The sequence below is a fragment of the Myotis lucifugus genome, unplaced genomic scaffold, assembly GCF_000147115.1.
Source record: "Myotis lucifugus unplaced genomic scaffold, Myoluc2.0 scaffold_7, whole genome shotgun sequence".
In the NCBI taxonomy this organism is placed as follows: domain Eukaryota; kingdom Metazoa; phylum Chordata; class Mammalia; order Chiroptera; family Vespertilionidae; genus Myotis; species Myotis lucifugus.
Genome location: NW_005871055.1, coordinates 20,120,295 through 20,147,425, shown reverse-complemented (window position 1 = coordinate 20,147,425; position 27,131 = coordinate 20,120,295). Strand labels below are relative to the sequence as shown.

At 39.8% G+C, this 27,131-nt stretch overlaps 1 protein-coding gene and 1 pseudogene across 1 annotated transcript in view; both read left to right on the top strand.

Moving 5' to 3' along the window:
- The window catches only part of LOC102440557 (serine/threonine-protein kinase DCLK1), a 518,233-nt gene that overhangs the window by 22,229 nt on the left and 468,873 nt on the right, over positions 1 to 27,131 (top strand). Inside the window, exon 3 of the mRNA XM_006083624.3 lies at positions 346 to 692. Within this exon, the coding sequence (XP_006083686.2) occupies positions 346 to 692 (347 nt within the window). The remainder of the gene's footprint in view (positions 1 to 345; positions 693 to 27,131) is intronic.
- On the top strand, positions 24,470 to 26,189 carry LOC102419559 (annotated as a pseudogene).

The window sequence follows — 27,131 nt, the reverse complement described above, 5'->3', positions numbered from 1 at the left end:
AGTAGCCCTAGCCGGTTTGGCTCACTGGATAGAGCATCGGCCTGGGGACTGAGGGGTCCCAGGTTCGATTCAGGTCAAGGGCGTGTACCTTGGTTGAAGGCACATCCTCAGTAGGGGGTGTGCAGGAGGCAGCTGGTCGATGCTTCTCTCTCATCGATGTTTCTAACTCTCTATCCCTCTCCCTTCCTCTCTGTAAAAAAATTAATAAAATATATATTTTAAAAAAATTTAAAAAAGTCATGAGTAACTCTCATCCCTAAGTAGAAAAGGAAAAAAATGAAAGACTATGAAAAAGGGAGTGAGTTTACCTTAGAGTAAATTTAAATGTATTTCTCTCTTCCTTAGGAGAGAGTTATGTGTGTGGCTCAATAGAGCCTTTCAAGAAACTGGAGTACACCAAGAACGTGAACCCCAACTGGTCTGTGAATGTCAAAACCACCTCAGCATCCCGGGCAGTGTCATCACTGGCTACTGCCAAAGGGAGCCCTTCAGAAGTGCGGGAGAATAAGGATTTCATTCGGCCCAAACTTGTCACCATCATCAGAAGTGGGGTGAAGCCACGGAAAGCTGTCCGGATTCTGCTGAACAAGAAAACTGCTCATTCCTTTGAGCAGGTTCTCACTGATATAACTGATGCCATCAAGCTGGACTCAGGAGTGGTGAAACGCCTGTACACCCTGGATGGTAAACAGGTAAGAGAAGTATTGTGGTATGACCTTGACTGTATAGGCAAGAACCAGGGAAGTGAGGAATTTATGTGGCATGTGGTGGGAATCTGAAACATACATTTACTGATGTTTAGAGAGTTGGGTCATTTAATCAACAAATACATAGGTGCTGGTCTCAAACCAGTCCAAGGATAGTGTTAAGACAGGATTAACCATAGGACTAAAGTAAAAATGCCCATTTCTCTAGCTTAAATGATTACTCAGAGATTTCTACTTTTTCAGTTATGAATTGCTTAACATAATGGTGCTTTTTAGCCATCTATTTTCAATTTTGTCATATAGTAATCTCTTATAGCCTTGAGCATGTCTGAGATTTGGAGATAAGCTCTGACCAGTAGAGAAAAATCTAAATTCTATCTTTGGCCTACATAATATTTTATAAAATTTACTGTATTAGTAATGTTTACTAGTGAGATTTATTTAAATTTTATAGATTTTGAGTGCATATCTAAGGAATAAAGTATTTCCATCTGATGGCATATTTCTAAAACATTATACATCTTGTTTTGAAAACATAATTTCAGAATTAACCCTTTGCACTCCGCTGTCCCTTCTCAGGGGACATCGGAATTCTAACATATCACTCGGATGTCCCCTCTCAGGGGACATTGCAGTTTATTAGTGATTACGGGGAATTGAGTTATTTCAACGCAACTTTTTGAGACATGCATGTTTCCCTGAAGTTTTATCTTGAAATGGCACAAGAAATTAAATCAAAATATCGTAAAATTACTAAGATATATACAAGAAATGTCAGCGGGTTTTGTGTCGGATTAAACAATAAACTACATATTCCCGATGTGGGACAAAGAAAACGGGACTGCATTGTGTGTTCTAACAGGAAAACACCTGGTGGCAGGCGTCAAACCACTTATTACTGTCAAACATGCACTAATCAGCCTGCAATGCATATTGGGGAGTGTTACCAAACTTATCATACTGTACAAAATTATAAACAATAAAATATTTTTTTTGCAAATATACATTCCTCGATGTCACCCAATTCATATAAGTCCAATATCATTATAATACGTTACTTGGTTCCAAAATTATACTAAATAATACGAGGGTCTGTAAATGCACGTTTCCGCCGCAAAGTAGCATCGAGTAGCTGGTAGCCAATGTCCAGAATGGTTCGGAGTGCAAAGGGTTAAAATGAAGGGAGTCTCTTCAGCTACGGAATACATATCAGTTGACTTGGATGAGTGGATTTTTTTTTATATTTTGTTTTATTGCTTAAAGTATTACAAAGAGTATTACATATGTCTCCTTTTTTCCCCCCTTGACATTCCCCCAGCCTCCCCTACCCCCCAGTGTCTTGTGTCCATTGGTTATGCTTATATGCATGCATACTAGTCCTTCGGTTGATCTCTTACCGCCCCCCCCCCCTTCCACCCCCAACCTTCCCCGACCTTCCCGTTGTAGTTTGACAGTCTGTTCGATGCTGCTCCGCCTCTGTATCTATTTTTGTTCATCAGTTTATAATGGTCTCTATAATCCATAAATGAGTGAGATCATGTGGTATTTTTCTTTCGTTGACTGGCTTATTTCACTTAGCTTAATGCTCTCCAGTTCCATCCATGCTGTTGCAAATGGTAAGAATTCCTTCTTTTTTACAGCAGCATAGTATTCCATTGTGTAGATGTACCACAGGTTTCTAATCCACTCATCTGCTGATGGGCACTTAGGCTCTTCCTAGATCTTCGCTATGGTAAATTGTGTTGCTGTGAACATAGGGATGCATATATCCTTTCTGATTGGTGTTTCTGGTTTCTTGGGATATATTCCTAGAAGTGGGATCACTGGGTCAAATGGGAGTTCCATTTTTAACTTTTTGAGGAAACTCCATACTGTCTAACATAGTGGCTGCACCAGTCTGCATTCTTGGGAATGCAGTGCATGAGTGTTCCCTTTTCTCTGCATCCTCTCCAGCACTTGTCGTTTGTTGATTTGTTGATGATAGCCATTCTGACAGGTGTGAGATGATACCTCATTGTTGTTTTGATTTGCATCTCTTGGATGATTAGTGACTTTGAGCATGTTTTCATATGTCTCTTGGCTTTCTGAATGTCCTCTTTTGAAAAGTGTCTATTTAGGTCCTTTGCCCATTTTTTGATTGGATTGTTTATCTTCCTTTTGTTAAGTTGTATGAGTTCCCTACAAATGTTGGAGATGAAACCCTTATCGGTGATAACATTGGCAAATATGTTCTTACATGCAGTGGGCTTTCTTGTTGTTTTGTTGATGGTTTCTTTTGCTGTGCAGAAGCTTTTTTATTTTGATGTAGTCCCATTTGTTTATTTTCTCTTTAGTTTCCAATGCCTTAGGAGCTGTATCGGTGAAGAAATTGCTTCGGCATATGTCTGAGATTTTGTTGCCTTTGGATTCCTCTAATATTTTTATGGTTTCCCGTCTTACATTTAAGTCCTTTATCCATTTTGAGTTTATTTTTGTGTATGGTGTAAGTTGGTGGTCTAGTTTATTTTCTTTTTGCATGTATCTGTCCAATTTTCCCAACACCATTTATTGAAGAGACTGTCTTGACTCCATTGTATGTTCATGCCAGATGAGTGGATATTTTAATGTGAGGTGCTCAGATGAATTTAAAGAAAGTGTTATGTGGACTTTTGTAAAGGTTTGACAGACCCTGATGGTGTGTTGAATAAAAAAACACTGACATAGGTACAGTGAGATTCGCTAGTCTATGAGAGTTTGCCAGTATCTTTTTGGTTAAGATCATAGCTTTTAGCATACTATTTTTGCTTGAAATTAGTTTTTAATGTGGATCTGTCCAAATGATTTTTAAAAATTATTTTGAAGGATAATTTGAATGATTTGTATATAAAGTATTAAAAATAAAAACTAGATTCATAAATTAAATGGTTGTACTTATTAAATAGAATAATATAAGTTCTTGAAGGTTAACACATTCAAACTATGAATAGAAATAGATGCAAATACTAGAAAGAATGTTAGTTGTGAAAGAATTCTTCCCCTAAGGATCCATTCAAATGCTCTAAATTATAAAATTTATTAGGAAAAAAGGAATAACTGCCAGTTATTCATTTATACTCGCCAATCTTCTGCTTGTCTCCTAAAACTTCCCCCAAGTTTCTTGTGGATAAGGATTCTGTGGAATGCAACACCCATTTTCTAGTTCTAAGAGGGTAATAGCCTGAATGTCACCAATATATCAGTAATCAAAAAGTCCACTACTGCCTGGTCAGTTAGAGCAACAATAAAATGGTAAGGTTTCGTATTTAAACATTTAAGGTTCCCTCTATAATGCGTGACTCAACCATTTTGTAGTTCTGCATTTTTGTGTATTGAATTTTCTCAGAATGGGAGTTTAACTGTTTTCATAAAAAGTAAAATTTACAGCAAAGATTACATATTGATAAATCTTCTCCCTCCCTATTCACTTCAGAATTTTGTAGGTTTCAAATTGCTACACACTGATTTTAAAAGTCAGCTTTAGCTATTTTAGTAAACTCTTACATTAACTGATCATTCGTGTGTTTAAGAATGAGTTTCTAAAATAGATATTTTGATGTTCTTAATAGTTTTATTCTTTTTAGGAATTTATATGTAGTGTATGGCTGGTTTTGCTATGGTTTAATAATCCAATGTAATGGGGGGAAAATCAAGGTTTAATGTTAAAATACTAAGATTCAAACTTTGATTCAGCCACAGATTATTTATGTTTTTAGCAAATGACCCTAATTGAGTCTCATTATACTCATCAGTAAAATACAGCTAAAATGATCACCTCCATTTCATAGGATCCTTGAGGGATCAACTATGATAATACATATAAAAACAATTTTGAACTATAATAATAATATGATAACTTTATTGAACATTATTCTATCTTTTTAATATGTTTTTATTGATTTTTAGAGAGAGAGGAATGGAGAGGGAAAAAGATAAATGATGTGAGAGAAAAACATTCATTGGTTGCCTCCTGTACACACTCTGACCAGGGACTGAACCTGCAACCTGGGCATGTGCCCTGACCTGGAATTGAACTGGCAACCTTGTGGTTCAGGGGATAATGCTCAACCAATTGAGACACACTAGCCAGGGCTTGAGCATTATTCTAAATGCTTTCTATGTGTTAGCATGTCTAATCTTCACAGCTTGATTTTTATCCCTACTTAACAGAACAAGATACTAAGGCACAGAATTTGTAAAAAACAACAACAAAAATACACATGCTAAAAAAAAACTAACATGTCTAAGACCACATAGATATAAATGGCGGAGTTGGCATTTGAACCAGTCTCTCTTCAGAGCTTGTGCTCATAACCACTGTACCATAGCAGATTATATTAAAGAACCAAACAGAAGTAAAGGTATTAAGAAGACTTTTCAAGTGGATAATGTGTCCAAAAAAATCATCTGAAAGATTTTCTCTATTTTTCTCCTGCAGTCGTTCTACTGACAGTTGTACTCAACTATTATTGTTAGTATTTTATATTTATCTTTATTGTTGAAAGTATTATAGATGTTCCCTTTTTTCCCCATTGACCCCCTCCACCTCTCGTCGTCCCTCAAGCCTTCACCGCACTATTGTGTCCATGGGTTATGCATCTCCTATATAATAAAATAGAAACATGCAAATTAACCATCCCTCCGCTATGCTCAAGCCATGCCCACCAGCCAATTAAGAATGAGTATGCAAATTAACCCAACTAAGATGGCAGTGGCCACAGAGCTGGAGCGAGCAGGAGGCTTGGGTTGCCCCTGATGATGGAGGAAGCCATGCTTCCCACCTGCCCTGGGCTCTGCTCAAGGCTACAAAGTTTCAATTATAGAAGATAAATAAATCCCAGAAAAAAGAAAAAGAAAAAAAGGAGAGGCTGGGAGCTTGGGTCGCTGGGGGGCGTGGCCAGCCTGAAAATGGCCATCAGCACCTCACCAAGGCTGGCCAGGCACCCCAGCAGGACTTCCCCACCCTGAAGGGGGTTGGCCAGCCTGAAAACAGCCCTTAGCCCCTCACCCAGGCTGGTCAGGCACCCCAGTGGAACCCTCCCCATCCTGAAGGGGCTGTGGCCAGCCTGCAAACAGCCATCAGCCCCTCACCCAGGCTGGCCAGACACCCCAGCAGGGATCTCCACCCTGAAGGGGGGGGTGGCCAGCCTGAAAACAGCCCTCAGCCCCTCACCCCGGCTGGCCAGGCACCCCAGTGGGACCCCCCACCCTGATCCGGGACACCCTTCAGGGAAAACCAGTCAGCCCCCATCCATGCACCAGGCCTCTATCTACACTAATAAAAGAGGAACGTGCAAATTGGTGTCACTCTGGAGCCAATCGGATGAGTATGCAGGTGCAGAGCGAAGCCTGAAAACTCTGGCCGGACTGAAGACTGAAGACTGAAGACTGAAGACTTAAGAAGACTGAAGCCAAGCCTCGCTGTGACTGGACCAAAGGCCTGGGTCCCGAGTGCCAGAGGAAAACCGGTGCCGGCAGCCAGGGGAAGGAAGGCTTATTGCATGAATCTTCGTGCAGTGGGCTTCTAGTAAACATATAAATTCTTGAGCTAATATCCCTTCACCCTCCTCCCCCAACCACGCCTTTCCTCTGAGATTTCAACTGGTTTTTTTTTGTTTGTGTTTTTTTTTTAGTTGAGCATTCGGTTTGCTGTTGTGGTGAAGTTTCCTCCATTGTGGCATGTTCTCTTTCTGATCATTCGTGTATATGAATATGAAGCAAGAATAGTGGAAAGCTGCAGAGGAATTGGATGATAAAGTGGAAAGAATATAAAACATTTTGCCTGGGTTCCCAGGAGGAACAAAGATGTTTCCTCATGTACCCCAGGAGTCTTTAGAATTGTTTCTCTTCAGAAGAGAAAATCTGCCTCCATGAGCAGTTAGGATTCATTGACATCCTTGCAGAAACCAAGGCCTGATAATTCTCTTAGAAAAAACCCAGGGCTTCCTGTGTCATGATGCTCTGCCGTAGGAAGGATGATACATGCTGCTGCCACCACCTTACATTGCCCATTGTGGCATAGGGGTCCATATGCCACAATGGGCATAGGACATCACCTTTAAGATTGCTTGTTCTATCTCTTTCTTTTTTTAATAGTGTAACTGAATCCTTGTATCAACTCCATAAATGACATGGGAAATCTAGTGCCCAGTAGTTTTTAAAGGCGATTTTTTTTTTTGGATTGAGAAAATAAAATTGTTTTTTAAAAATCAATAGCTTCGGTGCTTTGTGTAAATGAGTAGAGAGGAAGCTATGCAAGCTTTTCATATTATCTTCATGCAGCCTATAGATGTATCCATCAGTGATGCTAGGGTTCCTGGCAATGGCACTGTGAGAGCCGTGCCTGCTGGTAATATGTTATGCTGAGATGGCACTGGAGGGTACAGACCCCGTGCCATTCTCATTCATTCCTGCTCCATTCAGCCTCTTGGGTTTGCTTTAAGCCCTAATCTAATAGTTAATTACATAGCACTGTTTTGTGTTTTTTGGCTGAGATAAGGAATCCTTGTATTGGAAATGCTGCACCACTTAGAAGACATTTTGCAGGGAACTGCAGTTTCTGCACAGGACCCTGGTGACTCATGAGTGGCCTATTTGTGAGGAAATTCTAATAATTTCAACTCCATTTTCTTATTAGGCCATTGAAGCTTCAATGAAAGGTTGCTGCCCTTTTACCCCCTCCTCACATCCTTCAGGGGGCTTCTGCTCACCATGTGATCAGGAACTTTTACTGGCCTGGCTGGGAGATCAAATAAATATTTGGTGTGTCTTGATTTTAGTGATGTATTGCTTATCTGGGCCTTGACTAAGGGCCCCCAAAGAAGCAAAGAGGTCATTTTCCAGCTGAAGGTTACAATTCCAACCCCTTTCTCCACAGCTGAGGGGAGGCTTTGTAGGGTGTGATAATCATTCCCTCTTGTCACATCCAGGCAATGGATGTTGGGATTGTCTATGGGTCATTCACTCACTCTGCCAGGCAGCTACTCCCAGAGATCATTTAGAGTGTGACTATTTTTGTAAGTGATTAAAATAATCTCAAAAGATATAAGATTTGCAGCAAAGATATACCTGCATATCTGCTAACTTCCTTTTTGGGAACAACTAATATGGCTACCTTGAGCTGTTAAGTCTTCTAAATCTGTGATTCCTGAATCCTTGCTTAGAAACATAAACCACAGCAGGTCTTCAAACAGCTAGTGCCTAAGTAGGCAACTTATACTGTGAAGATCAAAGAAAAGGCACTTCCCAAAGATTCCCCCTTCTTCACTGAAATATAGTAAGAATTCAAAATAGTATCGAGCCAGGCTGGCGTGGCTCAGTGGCTAAGCGTTGACCTGTGAACTAGGAGGTAACGGTTTGATTCCAGGTCAGGGCATATCCCCTGGTTGCGGACTCAATCCCCAGTGTGAGGCGTGCAGGAGGCAGCGGACCAATGATTCTCATCATTGATGTTTCTCTTGCTCTCTCCTTCTCCCTTCTTCTCTGAAATTAATAAAAATATATTTAAAAAAATATGTATCAAAATAGAATCGAAATCATATATCAGTATTGATAAACTAGATTGCTCTTCAAGTGGAAAATGCATGCACATTCCCATCTTATCTACTCATCAACATTGAAGATCTGTACAAAATAACATCATATTTTAGTAGCAGAGGAAAAACTCACTCAAGGCTGATATATTTTTATCTTATAGGCATTTCACATGTCATGAACTTTGTAAAACCCACCACTGCTAACATCCTAGACTGAGCAAACAATCTATTGCCTTCTTAATATGGAAAACACTGGGAATCACTCAGCCAAAGTAAAGATACCCATAAACTGATTTAGATGGTAAACTGTGACAACAGGCATCATAGATACTTAGTCCATTCGGGCTGCTATAGCAGATACCACAGACTGGGTGGCGTATGTATAACAGAAATTTATTTGTCACAGTTCTGGACTCTGGAAGTGCAATATCAAGGTGCTAGCAGATTTGGCCTGGTGAGAATCCACTTTCTGGTTCATAGCCACTTTTTTGTAGTATTTTCTCATGACAGGAAAGGCTAGGGAGCTCTGGGGCATTTTTCGTAGGGGTACTAATCCTGTTCACTCACATGACCTAATTACCCCTCAAAGGCCCTGTCTCCTATGTTGGGAATTATGTTTCAATATATGAATTTTTGGAGACACAAACATTCAGCCCATAGCAGCTGCCAAGTAAAGGAAGTCCCAGTAGTTTTCAATAAATTAATTTTTTACTATGCCTTCTCTCTATGTTTTGATTATTAAATCCCTTTCCCTTTTATAAACATAAAGCTCAAAAGATGCTTGTAAATGAGTCATAATTGCACTTATTTATTTTAGGTAGCTAGTATATGAGTTTGGTCATGATGATCAATAGGAATCTATCAATCAGATTTCACAAAATGATCTTTGCTTTTCCTTTGGTTTTTACTACCTAATTCTAATCTGAAGTAAAAATAATTTGGCTCACATTTGAGTTTGGAGAGTTCAGGATATTTCTTCCCCTTACAGGTTAAAAAAGTGGTACAAATTACTGCTATAGCTGGTGTTGGCTATGGCAATTAATGAGCATAGAAAATGTGAAAAACAGAGGTTTCCAAATGAAAAAGAAGGAATTTAGGATGTGATATGATTTGGTTGGACTGGAAAAGGAGATTTTCTGTAGCTGTTGGTAGTAGTGGCTATTTTAACAATAAAATAGCTTTAATTAACCTTTTTCCTTTAAGTATATTTAAACCCTTTATTCTTGGTATACAGATTTTTTTAGTGTTATCTATGTTGTGAGTGAATGTGACACCTTTTAGTTTTGTTTGCAATTGATGTAAAAAAACACACACACAGTTGATACAAATAATTTAGCTTACATTTTAAAATGCCAAATTAAAAAGTCCTACAAAAGCTTAGAGCATATGTTAAACTATTCTCAAGATTTGCTAGAGCTCTGAATTTATGGAAAATCTTACTTGTTTTCAAAGAAAAAGGAGCTGAAGAATAATTATGATACTTTGCTTAGGGAGTTAACGTGTCCAGAATAGAATGTGCCATTTTCTGTTACATACCTTTGGTTGATTTTCATGACTTATAAGCAATACCTGTCCTTATGTAGATATTAATTCCCTCAAATTGGGAAGAGTTAAGTCTTTTTCTAACAGTCTGAGCTTCTCTGACAAAGCAATAAATTATGGGCACCTACAGTGATTTATATTTTTAAGGCTCAGATTAGTTTCAGCAAAAGTGAATTTTATGTAAATTGAATTCTAATTTATTTTAAAATGAATTCTAGAGTGTCCCACTGTAGAACTGAAGATGTGTTCCCCAAAGCACCCCCACTATATGCTTCAGGCAGTTTGGCCACTTTTATAAGACTGAGGGCTTTGGGATCAACTTCTTGTGGTGACTTCTGCTTTTGCAAAGGCTGAGAGCCCCAATTTAGCCTATAAGCCTCCTCTTCCCTCAGGGAACATGTTCGAGTGAGTAAAAGAACTTGGACTTTCAAGCCAGTTGGGCCTGTGCTCAGATTTCAGTCTGAACAATCTAGCTGGATTGAGTTTGTCATTCAGGCCTGGAAACTTAACGTTAGTTCCCCCCTTAACTGATTATTTAAGTTTCAAAATCCTATATATTGACTATGCTTAGATATGCTGTAATTTTAGCATAGATATATGTATAGCATAATGTAGAGGGAAAACACTAGTTTTTATAGACTAGGTTCAAACATAGATTTAAGATTGATAGACTTAAGTTGAAGTCTGTCCTCTACCCCTAGCCATAGTGTAGTCCATTCTCCCATTGGGAAGAGTTAATTCTTGGTTACGTCTCAGTTTTCTCATCTGTATAATAGGAATAATGATAATGCCTGCTTTATAAGTTGTCATGATGATTTAATGAAACAATCCATGTGACAAACTCATACATCCCATTGCATCATCACCACAGCTCTGCAAAGCCAGGACCTTCTCATTTCTCAAGACTCAGCTCAAGGGTGGCCTCATCTATGAAACAATTTCTGACTTCCCCATGTGGAACTGACAGTTCCATCTCCTGGGGCTCTGCTAACTGTCCATTGTAGGTAGGCCCACAATTCTTGATTATGCTGCCTGTTGACTATTGACATGCCTGTCTCTCTCATCAGAATTCATAGGATAAGGCTGGGACAGTGTTCTATTTGCTTCTGTATCTCTAGGACCTGACCTGGTAAATGTTTGTTTAATTGAATGTCTAAATGACTGGACGATTGACTAGTTTGCCATGGGCTACACCTTTAGTGCAGTGCTTCCAAAGTATTAACAGGCCCTGACCATTTAGGAGCTGACTGATCACCCTGGTGGTACTCTCTGCCATGGTATGTGAGGTGCTCATCATAGTATTTCTTTTCTAGCTTAGACTCCTGCTTCATTAATGACTCTAGGATAACTTAAAAACACACACCAAAAACACATCAAACTTTAGAGCATTTTCTTTGTAGAAAGAACTTGTATCCTACAGGGAAACAATAGACAGTCTGTTAGAAAATATTCACCATCTGAGTCAAGAGAATTGCTCTAAATCTTCCTGGCATTGTTTTAGCCATCCAGCTAATTAATATACTCTATGAATTTAAAAACTGGTGAGAGGTCAATAAGAGATTCACATGAATAGCGTTTGGCCCAATGATTTGAGATACACAAACCTGCAGTGTCTGGGAGTTTGTGCTGCTAGAGTACAACATATTACAGCAGACTTTTCTGATAAGTTTAAATCCTTGAAATTAAATTAAATGAAAGAGGAAGGTTCAGAAATTAAATGGAACTTAAAAAATCCAATTTTAAATCTGAACCATGTTGTAAACAACATTCCATAGAAAGAAAAGGACAAATGGAAGATTTTGGTTTTAATTAGCTTTTTTCATTGTAAGATTAATATATGATCATTGTAAAGAATTTTGAAGCAAATGAGTAAATATTAAGATAAATTAAATTGATTTATAGTATCATTGACAAGATGGCTCTTGTTAATATTTTGGCTTATTTCCTTTGCTTTTTTCTTTATAAATTTATATCTTACTCTGTATACAATTTAATTTCTTGCTTATAATTTCATAAGATACTATGTACATTCATGTGAGAAATGTCTTAAAATTATTAAGCCATCTCCTCTTTAACTTTGTTTTATTGCCCAGATTAAGATCCTCGGAAGGTAAGTTGTCCAGTTTGCTTTCCTCTCTAGTAATTATTCTGCAGAACTTCTCTTATGTGCTCTTCCTTATGGCTGGAGCATGATTTTTGAGATGTTGTTCAATGTAACCAGTTATTGGAAGCTAAACATATCTCAGAATTTAGAACCCTCTTGGAAAAAAGTATAGACATATTTCAAAAGGTGTCTGATGAAATAAGTCTAGCATTACTCATAAATACTAGGTAGCATAGGCTTTTTTGGTCAACAAGAGCCTAATTACGATTGTCCATTAGGAGTTTCTCCTTGAGGGAAAAAACACAAGATAATTCTCTTTCCATGCTTAGTCACTTCTGCTTTGTGTTATAACAATTGGTGCACTTATGTAAGACCAAAACATCTTGGAGAAAGAAGACAATACTTTATTGACTTTTATATTCTTTTTAAAATGGAATTTATTTATATGTGCATATTTATATAAAACATTTTAAAATATTGAAATATTGAAAAAAAATGACATTAAAAATGGTAATGTATATCGCAGGTACATGAATGCTTCTCATAGCTATTGCTACTCCTTCTTAATTATCCTGATTTTCTCTCTAGAAAACCTGCTTAACTGATATTTTGCTTTATTTCATGACTTCTCTATTCTTGACTGCCCTTATTAGATGTTTAGTATTTATTAAGTGACATTTATTGATTTAACTTGTGGTTCAGATTCTGATCAGTAGAACCACAGAATGATAGGGCTAGGAGTGTCCTTTGGATAAATATTTCCAATCTCTCTTTTTCTATACTTGGAATACCATGAACTAAACATACTTTGGCAGGTAGTAAACTAAAATCAATATTTTATTTTTAAAATATCTCATAGGAAGAAAATAATTCAAAGCAAGCATTATCTTTTTTAAAAAGTAGATTTTTATTTTTGATGCTTTTTCAGAGTAATAGTTTGGGAGCTGGTAATTAGTTATACAACAGAAAAAAGTCTTAAGAAGTTCTACTATATGCTCAGGTATATGCTCTACCCATTTTCTTAAAAACTTTGCTACCAAGAGTGGTTTGAGGGCAGCAGCAGTAATGCCACCAGCGCGATTGTAGAAATACAGACTCTTAGGCCCCCCTAGGCCACTAAATTAGAATCTGCATTTTAACAAGATCCTCATGTGATTCATATTTACATTGAAGTTGGGGAATCACTGTTTAGGTGACTGAACACTGTGAATGGATCATAAAAAATCCAAAGACCTAAAGATGGTAAAGCTGTGGCTGTTACATGGTAGATGGAATTAACATTAATTTTAGCTAATGTAGCAGTTTCATTAACATCCTCTCAATGTCAATATTAACATCAGATGGTAAGATATGATTGCCATCAACGATATTCTGGAAAACAGCCAGTTCATTAGTATGAAATGTATGCCCACTGTAGTCTAACCTCAATGGGCTGCCTGTAAGTGTGGAGGTTGGAGAATTTCCTGCATGGAGAATGTGGAAATGCTGACCTGATGAAGAGATTAAGTATATGATTTCCGCAATAGGCTGCACAGATTTAATCTTTTCCTCATGTTCTGGATAGCTTTCATGGGATGACTGTAAGTAATTTAAACTCTTTTGTGAGCTGATTTGAGATATCCAACACTGTCAGGCAGAACCCTTATGCAAGAGAAAATTCACAGCATGGAGGAACATAGCATAGTTTTTAATATATACAGGAAATGGAGGGGTAAATTTTGAAAATAATTTCCAGCTATCATGCCTAGAGATTTAGTGGCAAAGAGTCTTAAATCCTTGGCTGTTGAGAACAATAATGGATAAGGTAAACTGCTGTGAAGTAATCAGAATTGGGGTGGTTTACTTACAGTGCAGCCTAGGAGACTAAAAGATGGAGGAGATGTCGCATATTTAATTCAACAGCAGCTGGCAGTGACTCCACTCCACTTAGGCAGTTGTGGCCTTGCAAACAACCACACAATGCCCAGTGACCCCACCAACAGGGACTTTTTAAATGAGAAGGTCAACTCTATCTCTGAGGTTAAATCTCCAAATTGGGGGGAAATAATAAGCTCTAAAAATAAGTGGGGTTTCTATATGGAGAAGCAGTAGAAGGTTCATTTCTGTCATTGGTTGATGCAATGGTCCTTGAGAAAATAAAATTACATATTTCTCAGGACTTTTCTGGGATTGGTGTCCTGTGAAAAGATTTGTACAGATATGTTGGCCATTTTGTTTCTTAATAACATCATTGTTTTCTTCTATAGCAAAAATTCCTTTTTTCCTTTATCTACATTTCATGTCACATTGGTAGATTCAGCCGATGTGTATTTAAAAAAACACACACAACCATTTATTGAACTCTTGTTGTCATTGGCAACAGTTATTAACCTTATAGGAAAAGAGAAGATCTCAGAATATCATATGATGATGCCTCTGGGATACTTTTAGGGGAGGAAATCTAATCTCACACATTATTATTATTGTGCAGTGCCCATTGATTATAGTGGCCATAGAAACAAAGGCCTACAAGGTCTGTGAAGTGAACAGACTATTCTCAGAGTCATCTTTAATTTTGCCAAATTGGTTCAAGTTTCATCTGGGTTCTACTAAGATCGTCTTGTTTTAACATTTCAAGTGTTTTTAATATTGAGAATGCATATATTCTTGTTAATTGTTAGATTAGTAGACATCTACTGAGCATCAGCTCTGTACCAGGTGTTGGGTAGTTAGAAGACTTGGACCAGTTCCTCCGGAGGGTCGTAAGGGGAATCAAAATCCTTTATGGATTTCCTGAATTCACTAGTAGAGAACTTATACTTTCATGTTCAAATGTCTAGGAGATGATTGAAAAGTTCATTTTATTTATGTCCTTGCATTGTTTGCAGATGTGACTGTCAAAACACTCTTAAGCAATATTACCTTCATATTTTAAATAATTAAAATACATGTTCTATTTTATAGTTTAATTAATAACACTTCAGCACATTTAGAATCAGAGTAATGGTAAAAGCCTACTTTTGTGTACCAAGTTGCTAGTAAACAGCCTTAAATTTAAATTAGTCCCTGTCCTCAAAGTGCATGGCATAATTTAGAAGCTTTGTTGTTTTTTGTTTGTTTGTTTTTATATATTTTCATTAATTTCAGAGAGGAAGGGAGAGGGAGAGAGAGATAGAAACATCAATGATGAGAGAGAATCATTGACCGGCTGCCTCTTGCACACCACCTACTAGGGATCAAGCCTGCAATCCGGACATGTGCCCTGACTGGGAACTGAACCATGACCTCCTTTATGGGTTGACATGAAAACACTGAGCCACACTGGCCAGGCTAGAAGCTTTGATAATACTAACTATACTAGCCCTCAACTTTACTAGCCTACACTATCCCAATGAGGTGTGCTATCAGTCAGATCTGTAAAATTACGATTCATTTTCTTGCATCAGTCAAAGTGAAAGGAAAGTTATTTTCAAGACTTTACAAGATTATAAAAAAGTATGAGAGAGAACCAAGATGGCGGTGTAGGTAAATGCCTGTACTCACCACCTCCAACAACCACATAAAAATTGCAACTAAAACACAGAATAACCACCATTCAGAACCACCTGAAAGCTGGCTGAATGGAAGTCCTACAACTAGAGAAGTAAAGAGGAAAGCACACTGAAACTGGTAGAAGGGGCAGAGGCGCAGAATAGGCTGTATCAGTACCCATGTGTGCCGTTTTTTTTAATTCGGAGGGAGAACATCCCTGCAGAGGCCTCCTGTGAGGAGCAAGGGGCCCCAGCCCTGCACCAGCTCCCCCAACCCATGGTTCAGACTTGGGAAGAGAAGTCCCCATAACTATGGGCTATAAAAACCAGTGGAGATAATGGCTCAGTGATACAGAGGCTGCTGGAGACCCAGGTGTTCCTTTTAAAGGGCTGGTGCATGAACTAAACTTACAAGGTCCTGCTTTCTCTGAACTCTAGTGCCAGGGCGAGGCTCTGGGGGACCCAGACACATATGAGGAGGAATAGGATTGTCTGGAATTGGGGCAGGAAATTGGGGGCAGCTTTCTCCCAGATGGAGGTGCTCTCAGGGTTCATTGTTCCTGTGCTGGGACCTCCCTGATGGCAGGGCTGGCAGCCATATTTGTTTGCTCTGCCCTGGGGATTCCCTGGGACCCTGCCCCATCCAATATGCAGCCCCACCCAACCTGTTTGCAGCAGCTTTTGCATATGAATGGCCTATCCTTGCCCAGGCTTCAGACTTTGCTAAAATCTCTCAAACAAGCTGGAACTGGGTCAGCATGCCCCAAACCTATCAGTACAAGGTCCAAGACCCTGCACTAGCATGAGCCTGCCTTGCATCACAGTTGGGCCTCACCTGGGCACCTCCAAGCCCAATACACATAGCTCCTGCTGGATGGCCCCAGGCAGTGGCTGACTTTGCACCTCCTTGGAGGCCCTAGAGCCAGTGCACCTGGTGGACAGCACCAGACCATACCAAATTACAATTCTACATATCCACAACCAACACACTTAAGGGGCAGACTCAGTGAGCATCAAAGCCCCACTAGAGCAAGTACTGCTCCATAGGGGTGTTTCCTTAACAGCAGCTCTCCAACTGTAGCCACAGCTGGTTCTCACAGCCAATTGGCCTTGAGATCAATTCCTCCCAGTGAGCAATCAGGGCTCAACTAGAAGACTACATAGTCCACACAGGGACACACCTAGAGTGCCCAGGGGAGGCTGAGCCACTGGACCCTACAGGACAGTTACTACACAAGGCCACTCTACCAATTCCAGGAGACATAGCAGCTCTACCAAATACATAGAAACAAACACAGGAAGCAACCAAAATGAGGAGACTAAGAAACATCACAGATGAAAGAAATGGAAGAAAGCAAACTTTTGGATATAGAGTTCAAAACCATGGTTATACGGTTATTCAAGGATCTTTATGAGACTTTCAAGAATCTTAGTGAGAATTTAAGACATGAAAAGGGGCCAGCCAGAAATTAAGCAAACACCCTCGAAATAAAGAATAATTTACAGGAATTCAACAGTAGAGTAGAGGAATCTGAGAATAAAATCAACAATGCAGAATATGAGGAAGCAAAAAGCACCCAATTAGGAGAGCAAAAAGAAAAAAGAATCCAAAAATATGAGGACAGTGTAAGGAGCCTCTGGGAAAACTTAAGGTGTACCAACATTCGCATCATGGGGTGCCAGAAAGAGAAGAGAGAGAGAAAGATATTAAAAACCTATTTGAATAAATAATGACAGAAAACTTCCCCTACCTGGTGAAAGAAACAGACTTACAAGTCTAGGAAGCACAGAGAGTCCCAAATAAGAGGAACCCAAAGAGGACCACACAAAGACACATTATAATAACAATGCCAAGGGTTAAAGACAATGAGAAAATCTTAAAAGCAGCAAGAGAAAAGCAGTTAGCTATCTACAAGGGAACACCCATATGACTGTCAGCTGATTTCTTAACAGAAACTTTTCAGGCCAGAAGGGAGTAGCAGGAAATATTCAAAGTGATGAATAGCAAGGACCTGCAAATAAGATTGCTCTACCCAGCAAAGCTCTCATTGAGAATTCAAGGTCAGATTAGGAGCATCACAAACAAGAAAAAGCTAAAGGAGTTTATCACCACCAAACCAGTATTACATGGAATGTTGAAGGGCATTCTTTAAGCAGAAGCAGAAGCAGGAGCATGAGGAGAAGAGGGAGAAATAAAAAATATGAACAATAAAATGGAAACAAATACATATCTATCAACAATTGAATCTAAAAATCAAAATAAACAACTCCAATGAACAAAATAAACTGATGAACAAAATAAAATCAGAGGCATGGAAGCATGGAACAGACTGATGAATCTCAGAGGGAAGTGGTGATGGAGGGCAGGAAGAGACTAACCAAAGATCTTACTTATGGACACAGACAGTAGGGCCTGGAGTGGATTGGGAATCGAGTGGAGGGGCAATGGGAGGAAAAGTGGAGGCATCTGAAATACTCTTAACAATAAATATTTTTAAAATAAATAGATAAATAATAAATAAATAAGTTAATTAAAAAGTATGGAAGCATGACTTTGGGGATTTCTACCTTATACATACATACATTTTGAGACACAAGAGAATGAAGGGAAGACCAAGAGGAAATTATATGTTTTGATGGTCAGCAACTCTAATAACACTGTTTTCAAGTTGTTAAAATTATTTTTTGGAAGGGAGAAATAATTACCCTATGTATTTAAATTACCGCATATCTCTATGTCTTATGCTTTTCTCATCTGGAACATACTTACTGTAAATGATCCCATTGTAAATGGGTTCTGTTCCTCTGACTTTTCCTATGTCCTATTTGCCTTATAATTTGATTTACCACCAGCTGAGGAAAGTATATCAGACCAGTTAGTTCTGAGATGGAGCATCAGCTTTGTGCCAGGAGATGAGCAATAACACATTGTGTAATGAATCAAAAGTTGCAAGATCTTTTCGGTTACAACAGCTGGAAGCAGTTGGCATGGACATTGCTGAGCAATTGGTTATACAGGAAAATAAAGGACTGGAGTGGTTCCTGGATATGAGACTCTGTAGAAAAGAAAAACAAAATCATCTTGTATATTGAGCCCAACCCTGGGATAATAACATCAGCAAGAATGAAACAGCAGCTAGCATGTCTTACCTGCTTATATTCAAGTATCAGATACTGATGAAAGATTTCCCTTTTACCATTTCAACAGTTTTATGCCACAGATACTATTTTCATCTCTATTTACAGATGCAGAAACAAGGGAAAAGTAATTGGCTCACCCAAGTATGTGTGATGAAGGTGGACTGACATTCTTAACCATAATGCCACACTTGATTTTATGCGTTTTGAAAATGATTTGAGTAAAGAAAATTTACTTGCATCTTTTTTAGTAAGAATATTTTGAGTCATTGTGATGTTTTATCTACTTTACCCACTAGAGTTTAAAAATACTTCTGAAATTATCAAATTCTGGTGACTTGTCAATACTAAAGTTTGAGTGGGTTGCCAAAAGAGTAGTAAATGTTAAGAAAGCTACTGAAATGTCTTGATTCAATTTCTTTGGTTTTTCTTGCTATTTTGGTTTTTAGTTATAAAATTAATTCATTTAAACTAATTTTAAAAAGAGCACCTGATTTTTTAAAATTATCATAACAATTTTCATTCTAGCAGTGGAAAAAGAACATACTTAATGTAACTCATCACCCAGAAATACAGCCATTTTAGAGAAAAGGAATACTCTTGCATTTTAAAACATGTTAACTTTAAATTTTTAAAAAATATATATTCTATTGATTTTTTACAGAGAGGAAGGAAGATATATTTGAATCTAAAAATCAAAATAAACAACTCCAATGAACAAAATAAACTGATGAACAAAATAGAATCAGAGGCATGGAAGCATGGAACAGACTGATGAATCTCAGAGGGAAGTGGTGATGGAGGGCAGGAAGAGACTAACCAAAGATCTTACTTATGGACACAGACAGTAGGGGGATGAAGGCCTGGAGTGGGTTGGAAATCGAGTGGAGGGGCAATGGGGGACACTGTTTTCTCCATGCTCCATTTGGGGACACTTTTTCTTTATAGTCCAAAATATTATTTTTTTTAAATTTTTACTGTTGAAAATATTGCATATTTTCCCCTCTTTACCTCCATTGACCCTTCTAGCATGCCCCTGCCCCAGACCCTCACCACCCTATTGTCTGTGATATATCAATATATATTCTATTGATTTTTTACAGAGAGTTAGAAACATCGATGAGAGAGAAACATCGATCAGCTGCCTCTTGCACACCCCCTACTGGGGATGTGCCCGCAACCAACGTATATGCCCTTGACTGGAATCAAACCTGGGACCCTTCAGTCCGCAGGTCGGCGCTCTATCCACTGAGCAAACCCGGTTAGGGCTAACTTTAAATTTTTAAATAAATGTTTATAGCTTTAATAAAGTATAGTTACATACCATAACATTTACTCATTTTAAGTGTCCTATTCAATGATTTCAATAAATGTGCAGAGTTGTGCACCTATCACCACAACCCAGCGTTAGGACACTTTCACTACAAAGTACCCTCGTGTCTATTTACAGTCATTCCCCACACCTGCTCTCAGCCTGGCAACCACTGATCTGCTTTTGAATTGCATTAATTATTTTATTTTTTAAATTTATCTTTATTGTTGAAAGTATTACAGAATTGCATTAACTTTTAAGTGTTGCTCACAACTTTCTGTGTACATTTATGGACAAGAGTTTTTTCTATGTCTGAAGTCATATGTATAATTACTAAGTATCTCATTCTTTAACCTTTAATGTGATCGTCATCCTCTCTTGCTCAGTGTGAATATCACTGGGTTTCACTGAAGTTTCATAAGTAATTTAGAGCAGAGAATGTTATGCAGCCAGTTTTAGCACAGTGAACAAATTACTATCTTTGCACTCTTTGCACATATGGTATTTCTGAATTCATTCCAAACTTAGGCAACAAAGAGGAAAAAATTTACTGTTCATTCAGAATGGAATAATAACTGTTGTCCTCTAATGCCCTAGGGCTGCTCATCAGATGCCTATCTGTCACTCCTGCTTTCTCCATGCTCCATTTGGGGACACTTTTTCTTTATAGTCCAAAATATTATTTTTTAAAAATCTTTACTGTTGAAAATATTGCATATTTTCCCCTCTTTACCCCCATTGACCCTTCTAGCATGCCCCTGCCCCAGACCCTCACCACCCTATTGTCTGTGCCCTTGGGTTATGCATATATGCATACAAGTTCTTTGGTTGGTCTCTTCTCTTCCACCCACCAACCCTCCAGTCTATTCCATGCTTCTATGACTCTGGATCTATTTTGTTGATCAATTTATTTTGCTCATTAGATTTCCATATGAGTGAGATCATGTGAGACTTGTCTTTCTCTGATTGGCTTATTTCTCCTAGCATAGTACTTTCCAGGTCCCTCCATGCTGTCTCAAAGGGTAAGAGATTCTTATTTTTTAAAGCTGCATAGTATTCCATGGTGTAAATGTACCACAGCTTTTTTTTATCCACTCAAATACTGATGAGCACTTGGGCTGTTTCCAGATCTTAGCTATGAACAGAGGGGTACATACATTCTTTCTGATGTGTTTCGGTTTTCTTAGGATATATTCCTAGAATTGGGATCACGGGGTCAAATGGCAGTTCCATATGTAATTTTTGAGGAAACTCCATAGTGTTTCCCATAATGGCTGCACCAGTCTGCATTCCCACCAGCAGTGTGCTAGAGTTCCCTTTCTCCACATCTTCGCCAGCACTTGTCTTTGTTGGTTTGTTGAAGGTAGCCATTCTGAGAGGTGTGAGGTGATACCTCATTGTCATTTTAATTTGCATCTCCCTGATAATAACTGACTTTGAGCATTTTTTTCATGTCTCTTGACCATCTGTATTGTCCCCTTTGGAGAACTGTCTATTTATGCCATTTGCCCATTTTTTAATTGGGTTGTTTGTCTTCCTTTTCTTAAGTTGTAGGAGTTCCCTATATTTTTTAGATATTAATGCTTTATCAGTTCTAACATTGTCAAATATGTTCTGCCATAAGTGGGCCCTTTTTCATTTTGTTGATGGTTTCTTTTGCTGTGAAGAAGCTTTTTATTTTGATGTAGTCCCATTTGTTTAGTTTCCTTTGCCCTAGGAGATCTATTGGTAAACATATTGTTATGAGAGATGTCTGAGATTTTTCTGCCTAACGGTTTCTTCTAGGATTTTTATGGATTCCCTGTTTACATTTAATTCTTTTATTCATTTTGAGTTTATTCTTGTGTATGATGTAAATTGGTGGTCTAGTTTCACTTTTTTTGCATGTGTCTATCCAATTTTCCCAACACCATTTATTGAAGAGACTGTTTTGACTCCTTTTTGATAAATACTAATTGAGTATAATGGCTTGGGTTAATTTCTGAGGACCCTGTTCTGTTCCATTGATGTGTATGTCTGTTCTTATGCCAGTAGCAGACTGTTTTGATTATAGTGGTTTTGTGGTATTACTTGATATCTGGTATTGTGATCCCTCCAACTTTGTTCTTCTTCTTCAAGATTGCTGCTGCAATTCAAGGTCTTTTTTGGTTCCATATACATTTTTGGAGTATTTTTCTATATCTGTGAAATATGCTATTGGTAATTTAATAGGTATTGCATTGAATGTAATGAAGTGAAACCATCAACACCAATCTTTCAGAAAATTGATTTTTGGATTATAAAAATGCCATCGATTTCTGGGTGTTAATTTTGTAATCTGGTACATTGCCAAAATTATTTATTAAATCTAGTATAGTTTTTTGGTGGAGTCTTTTGAGTTTTTGTGTACAATATTATGTGATCTATGAATAATGAGAGATTTATTACTTCCTCCCTTCTAATTTTGATGCCTTTTATGTTTTATTCTTGTCTAATTGCTGTGACTAACACTACCAGTACTATGTTGAATAAGAGTGGTGAAAGTGGATATCCCTGTCTTGTTCCTGTTCATAGGGGAAATGGTTTTAGTTTTTGCCCATTGAGTTTGATGTTGGCTGTAAGTTTGTCAAAAGTGGCTTTTATTATGTTGAGATATGAACCCTTTAATCCCACTTTGGTGAGAGTTTTTATTATTATTATTATTTGATTGTTTAAAGTATTGCATATGTCTCCTTTCCTCCGACTGACCCCACCACACCATTTTCGCACCCCTGGGACAAACCCCCGCAGAGCCCCAGTGTCTGTATCCATTGGTTATGCTATGCATGCATACAAGTCCTTTGGTTGATCTCTTACTCCCCGCCCCTGCCTTCTCTCTGAGGTTGGACAGTCTGATCAGTGTTTCTTAGTCTCCAGATCTATTTTTGTTCATCAGTTTATGTTGTTTATTATATTCCACATATGAGTGAGATCATGTGATATTAATCTTTCTCTGACTGGCTTATTTTTCTTTGCACAATGCTCTCCAGGTCCATCCATGCTGTTGCAAATGGTAAAAGTTCCTTCTTTTGTATAGTGGCATGGTATTCCATCGTGTAGATGTACCACAGTTTTTAATCCACTCATCTACTGATGGGCACTTAGGCTGCTTCCAAATCATAGCTTGTATAAATTGTGCTGCTATGAACATAGGGGTGCATATATCCTTTCTGATTGGTGTTTCTGGTTTCTTGGGATATATTCCCAGAAGTGGGATCACTGGGTCGAATGGGAGTTCCATTTTTAATTTTTTGAGGAATCTCCATACTATTCTCCACAGTGGCTGCACCAGTCTGCATTCCCACCAGCAGTGCAAGAGGATTTCTTTTTCTCTGCATCCTTGCCAGCACTTGTCATTTGTTGATTTGTTGATGATAGCCATTCTGACAGGTGTGAGATGATACCGCATTATCATTTTGATTTGCATCTTTTGGATTATTAGTGACTTTGAGCATGTTTTCATATGCCTCTTGGCCTCTGTATGTTCTCTTTTGAAAAGTGTCTACTTAAGTCCTCTGCCCACTTTTTGATTAGAATGTTTATCTACCTTTTGTCAAGTAGTATGAGTTCCCTGTAAATTTTAGAGATTAAACCCTTATCTGAGATAGCATTGGCAAGTATGTTCTCCCATGCAGTGGACTTTCTTGTTGTTTTGTTGATGGTTTCTTTTTCTGTGCAGAAACTTTTTATTTTGATACAGTCCCATTTGTTTATTTTCTCCTTAGTTTTCATTGCCCTAGGAGCTGTATCGGTAAAGATATTGCTACGACATATTAGTATGTCTGATATTTTGCTGCCTATGGAGTCTTCTAAGATTTTTATGGTTTCCCATCTTACATTTAAGTCCTTTAACCATTTTGAGTTTATTTTTGTATATAGTGTAAGTTGGTGATCTAGTTTCATTTTTTTGCAAGTATCTGACCAATTTTCCCAGCACCATCTATTGAAGAGACTGTATTGACTCCATTGTATGCTCTTGCCTCCTTTGTGAAATATTAATTGAGCATAATGGCTTGGGTCGACTTCTGAGTTCTCTGTTCTTTTCCATTGGTCTATATGTCTGTTCTTGTGCCAGTACCAGGCAGTTTTGAGAACAGTGGCTTTGTAATATAGCCTGATATCTGGTATTGTGATCCCTCCAACTTTGTTCTTCTTTCTCAAGATTGCTGTGGCTATTTGGAGTCTTTTTTTATTCCAGATGAATTTTTGGAGAGTTTGTTCTAGGTCTGTGAAATATGCCGTTGGTATTTGAATGGGGATTGCATTGAATCTATAAATTGCTTTGGGTAGTATGGACATTTTAATGATGTTGATTCTACCAATCCATGAACACGGTATGTTCTTCCATTTGTTTATGTCTTCCTCTATCTCTTTTTTCAAGGTCCTGTAGTTTTCCGAGTACAGGTCTTTTGCCTCCTTAGTTAAGTTTATTCCTAGGTATCTTAATTTTTTTGGTGCAGTGGTAAACGGGATTGTTTTTTTAGTTTCTCTTTCTGTTAGTTCATTATCCTAATATATAAAAAGCCAGGGGCCGTCATGACCTAAATGACAGGATGGACAACTGAACAGCAGGCTCCATTGATCAGGGGATGTCTAACGGGGGAACCAGGGTCCCTCAGGCTCTAATGAATCTGTGGCAGCATCAACTGGTGAGCAGGAAGGCGGAAGGCAGAGTGCTTGGTCCTTCCTCCCAGCCCTCTGACTCCAATCAATCAGTGGTGGAGGCAGGGTGGAACTGGGGACTGGCTCCCTTAGTAGTCCTGCAGGTTCAATCTCCAGAGGATAGGCCAGGCACCAATGGACCACCACTGCCGGCACAATCCCGACAGCACTGCAGGCCTCCTGGAACTTAGCCTTAGGCACTACGGCTGCTTCTTCTCCCTAGACACTCCACAAGGAGGAAAGGATACTACCAGCAGCACCAGGGGCGACCAGCAGTGACTGCTCTCCCCGTGCTTCCTCCAGGTCACTCGAGCCAGGCCCCCGCCCTCCCTGGTCCAGAAGAAGTGTTAGCACTGCACACAGAAGGAATGTAGTAAAAAAACAAAAACTGATGACCAAGAGAATGCTGCAGTCAATGTCCGGAGTCCGGCTCAGGAGAACGGAGAGAAGGGAGAATTACATAAGTTGGCCGATGCCAAGATATTTCTGAGTCACTGCCTGGCGTGTGACAGTTGTGTGACCGCAGAGGAAGGAGTCCAAGTTTCTCAACAGAACACCAAGGACTTCTTCCATGTTCTGAACCTTAATAAGAAATGTGATACCTCACTGGACAAGGTGCTGGCAGTGTCCGTGTGTCCTCAATCTCTGCCTTATTTTGTTGCTAAATTCAGCTTCAGTGTCACTGATGCATCCAGAAGGCTCTGCAGCTTCCTCAAAAGCCTTGGGGCGCACTGTCTTTGATATGAAGATAGCTGCAGACTCAGCATCCTGGAGAGTCAGAAGGAATTTGTGCATTGGTATTGCCAGCACCGTGAGGAAGAGCCCTGGCTACCCATGCTGACCTCCACCTGCCCCGGCTGGGTCTGATATGCAGAGCGCGTGCTGGGTCATCCCATCAGGCACCCCGCCCCCCCCGGCAACTTCTGCACAGCCAAGTCTCCCCAGCAGATCATGAGCTCTCTGGTGAAGGATTACTTCACCAAATGGCAGAATCTGTCCCCAGACAAGATTTTCCACATCATTGTGGCCCGTGTTATGACAAGAAACCGGAGGCCCTTTGAGAAGATGTTCCCACAGCTTTGCATGTTCCCAGGGTGCTGACTGCGTGTTAACCTCAGGTGAAATTGTCCAGATAATGGAGCAAAGTGACCTTGCCTCGAACAACGCCGCCCTGGACACTCTGGAGACGTGAAGGAAGAGGAGGTGAGGCTCCACGAGGGTGCCAGCTCTGACAGGTACCTGGCACACATCTTCAGGCATATGGCCAAGGAGCTGTTCAAGAAGGACGTGGGGGTGCTCACCTACTGCACCCTGAGGAACAAAGACTTCCAGGAGGTCACCCTTGAAAGGGATGTAGAGGTTCTGCTACGCTTTAAGGCTGTTTACGGCTTTCAGAACATCCAGAAGTGGTCCTGAAGCTGTAGAGGGGCAAGTTCCCCTGCCACTTCGTGGAGGTCCTGGCCTGCGCCATGGATGCCTAAGCTGCAGGGGTCAGGCCCAGGTGAGGACGGGCGTGCAGACATGACACTGCTGCTGCAGATGGAAGGCATCTACGCTGCCATCCCGGTGTGGCCCTCGAAGACCAGCGCCCATGTGCAGGAGCTGTACCAGGAGTGGCTGGGGGCGACTCCCCCCAGGCCCAGGTGACCCTGCACATTGCCTAGCAGTGCCCAGGGCAGCCTGCCAGGACATCAAGTGGTAAAGGTCCAGCAGACGCCTGGTCTGCAGGCCGCCTGAGGAGGGATGTCAGACATGTGAAGGAAAGGCTTAGCATCTCTGTCATCGCTTTGGTTTTCAGAATTCCCTCCTCCCCATCTGTTGGCTCCCTCCCTCTGAGGGGTGCTGTCAACGTCACATGGGTGCAACTGGAATATTGTATCTTGAGAGGATTGCCCTAATGTACATATCCTTTTATCCGAGGATGAAAATATCCCAAAGAACAAGAATGGAGACAGACTACTGTCCTTTAGACTTAATAAAACCCCAGAAGTGTCCTGTGAAGAGCTGAGATTTGGTTCTGTCCAAGCACCTCAGAGAGATTGGATGAGGAAATGGCCTGGCTTGGCCCTTATTTTACCCACTTATGTTACTCTTGAAGGTGTCTTTGACACAATGTGAATAAACTGCCACTTTTTGGAATAGGGTCTCATATGAAAGTCTGCATTCCCAACTTTTCTTGAAACAGATCTGTGTTCTGCAGCTGTGGCCATCGTCCTAAGATCAGGTCCTGTCGCTGGGAATCAGGGGGCACTGGAGTGGAGGTCCCCCCCCCCCGCCCCCGTGCCCTTTTACATTCAGGGATTGAGCTGAACTCACTTTGGGGGAGGCCTGGCAAGGGTGACAGGTGTCACAGATGGAAGGATGGAGAATGGAGAGGCGGACACTCTGCTCAGTCCCTCCCTGGGTGGGGTCAGGCAGATGAAGGCTGGCCAGCCCGCCCCACAATTCGGTGAGATAGCATCCTCTGTGTCCACCTCTCACCCGGTGGGCCTGGCAACTCCACTCAGCTCCGGGCAGCCCTCTGCATTCCATGACAGCATGCTCTGCCCTCACATGCTGCTCTCCCTAAATGAGAAGGAAGAGAGCAGT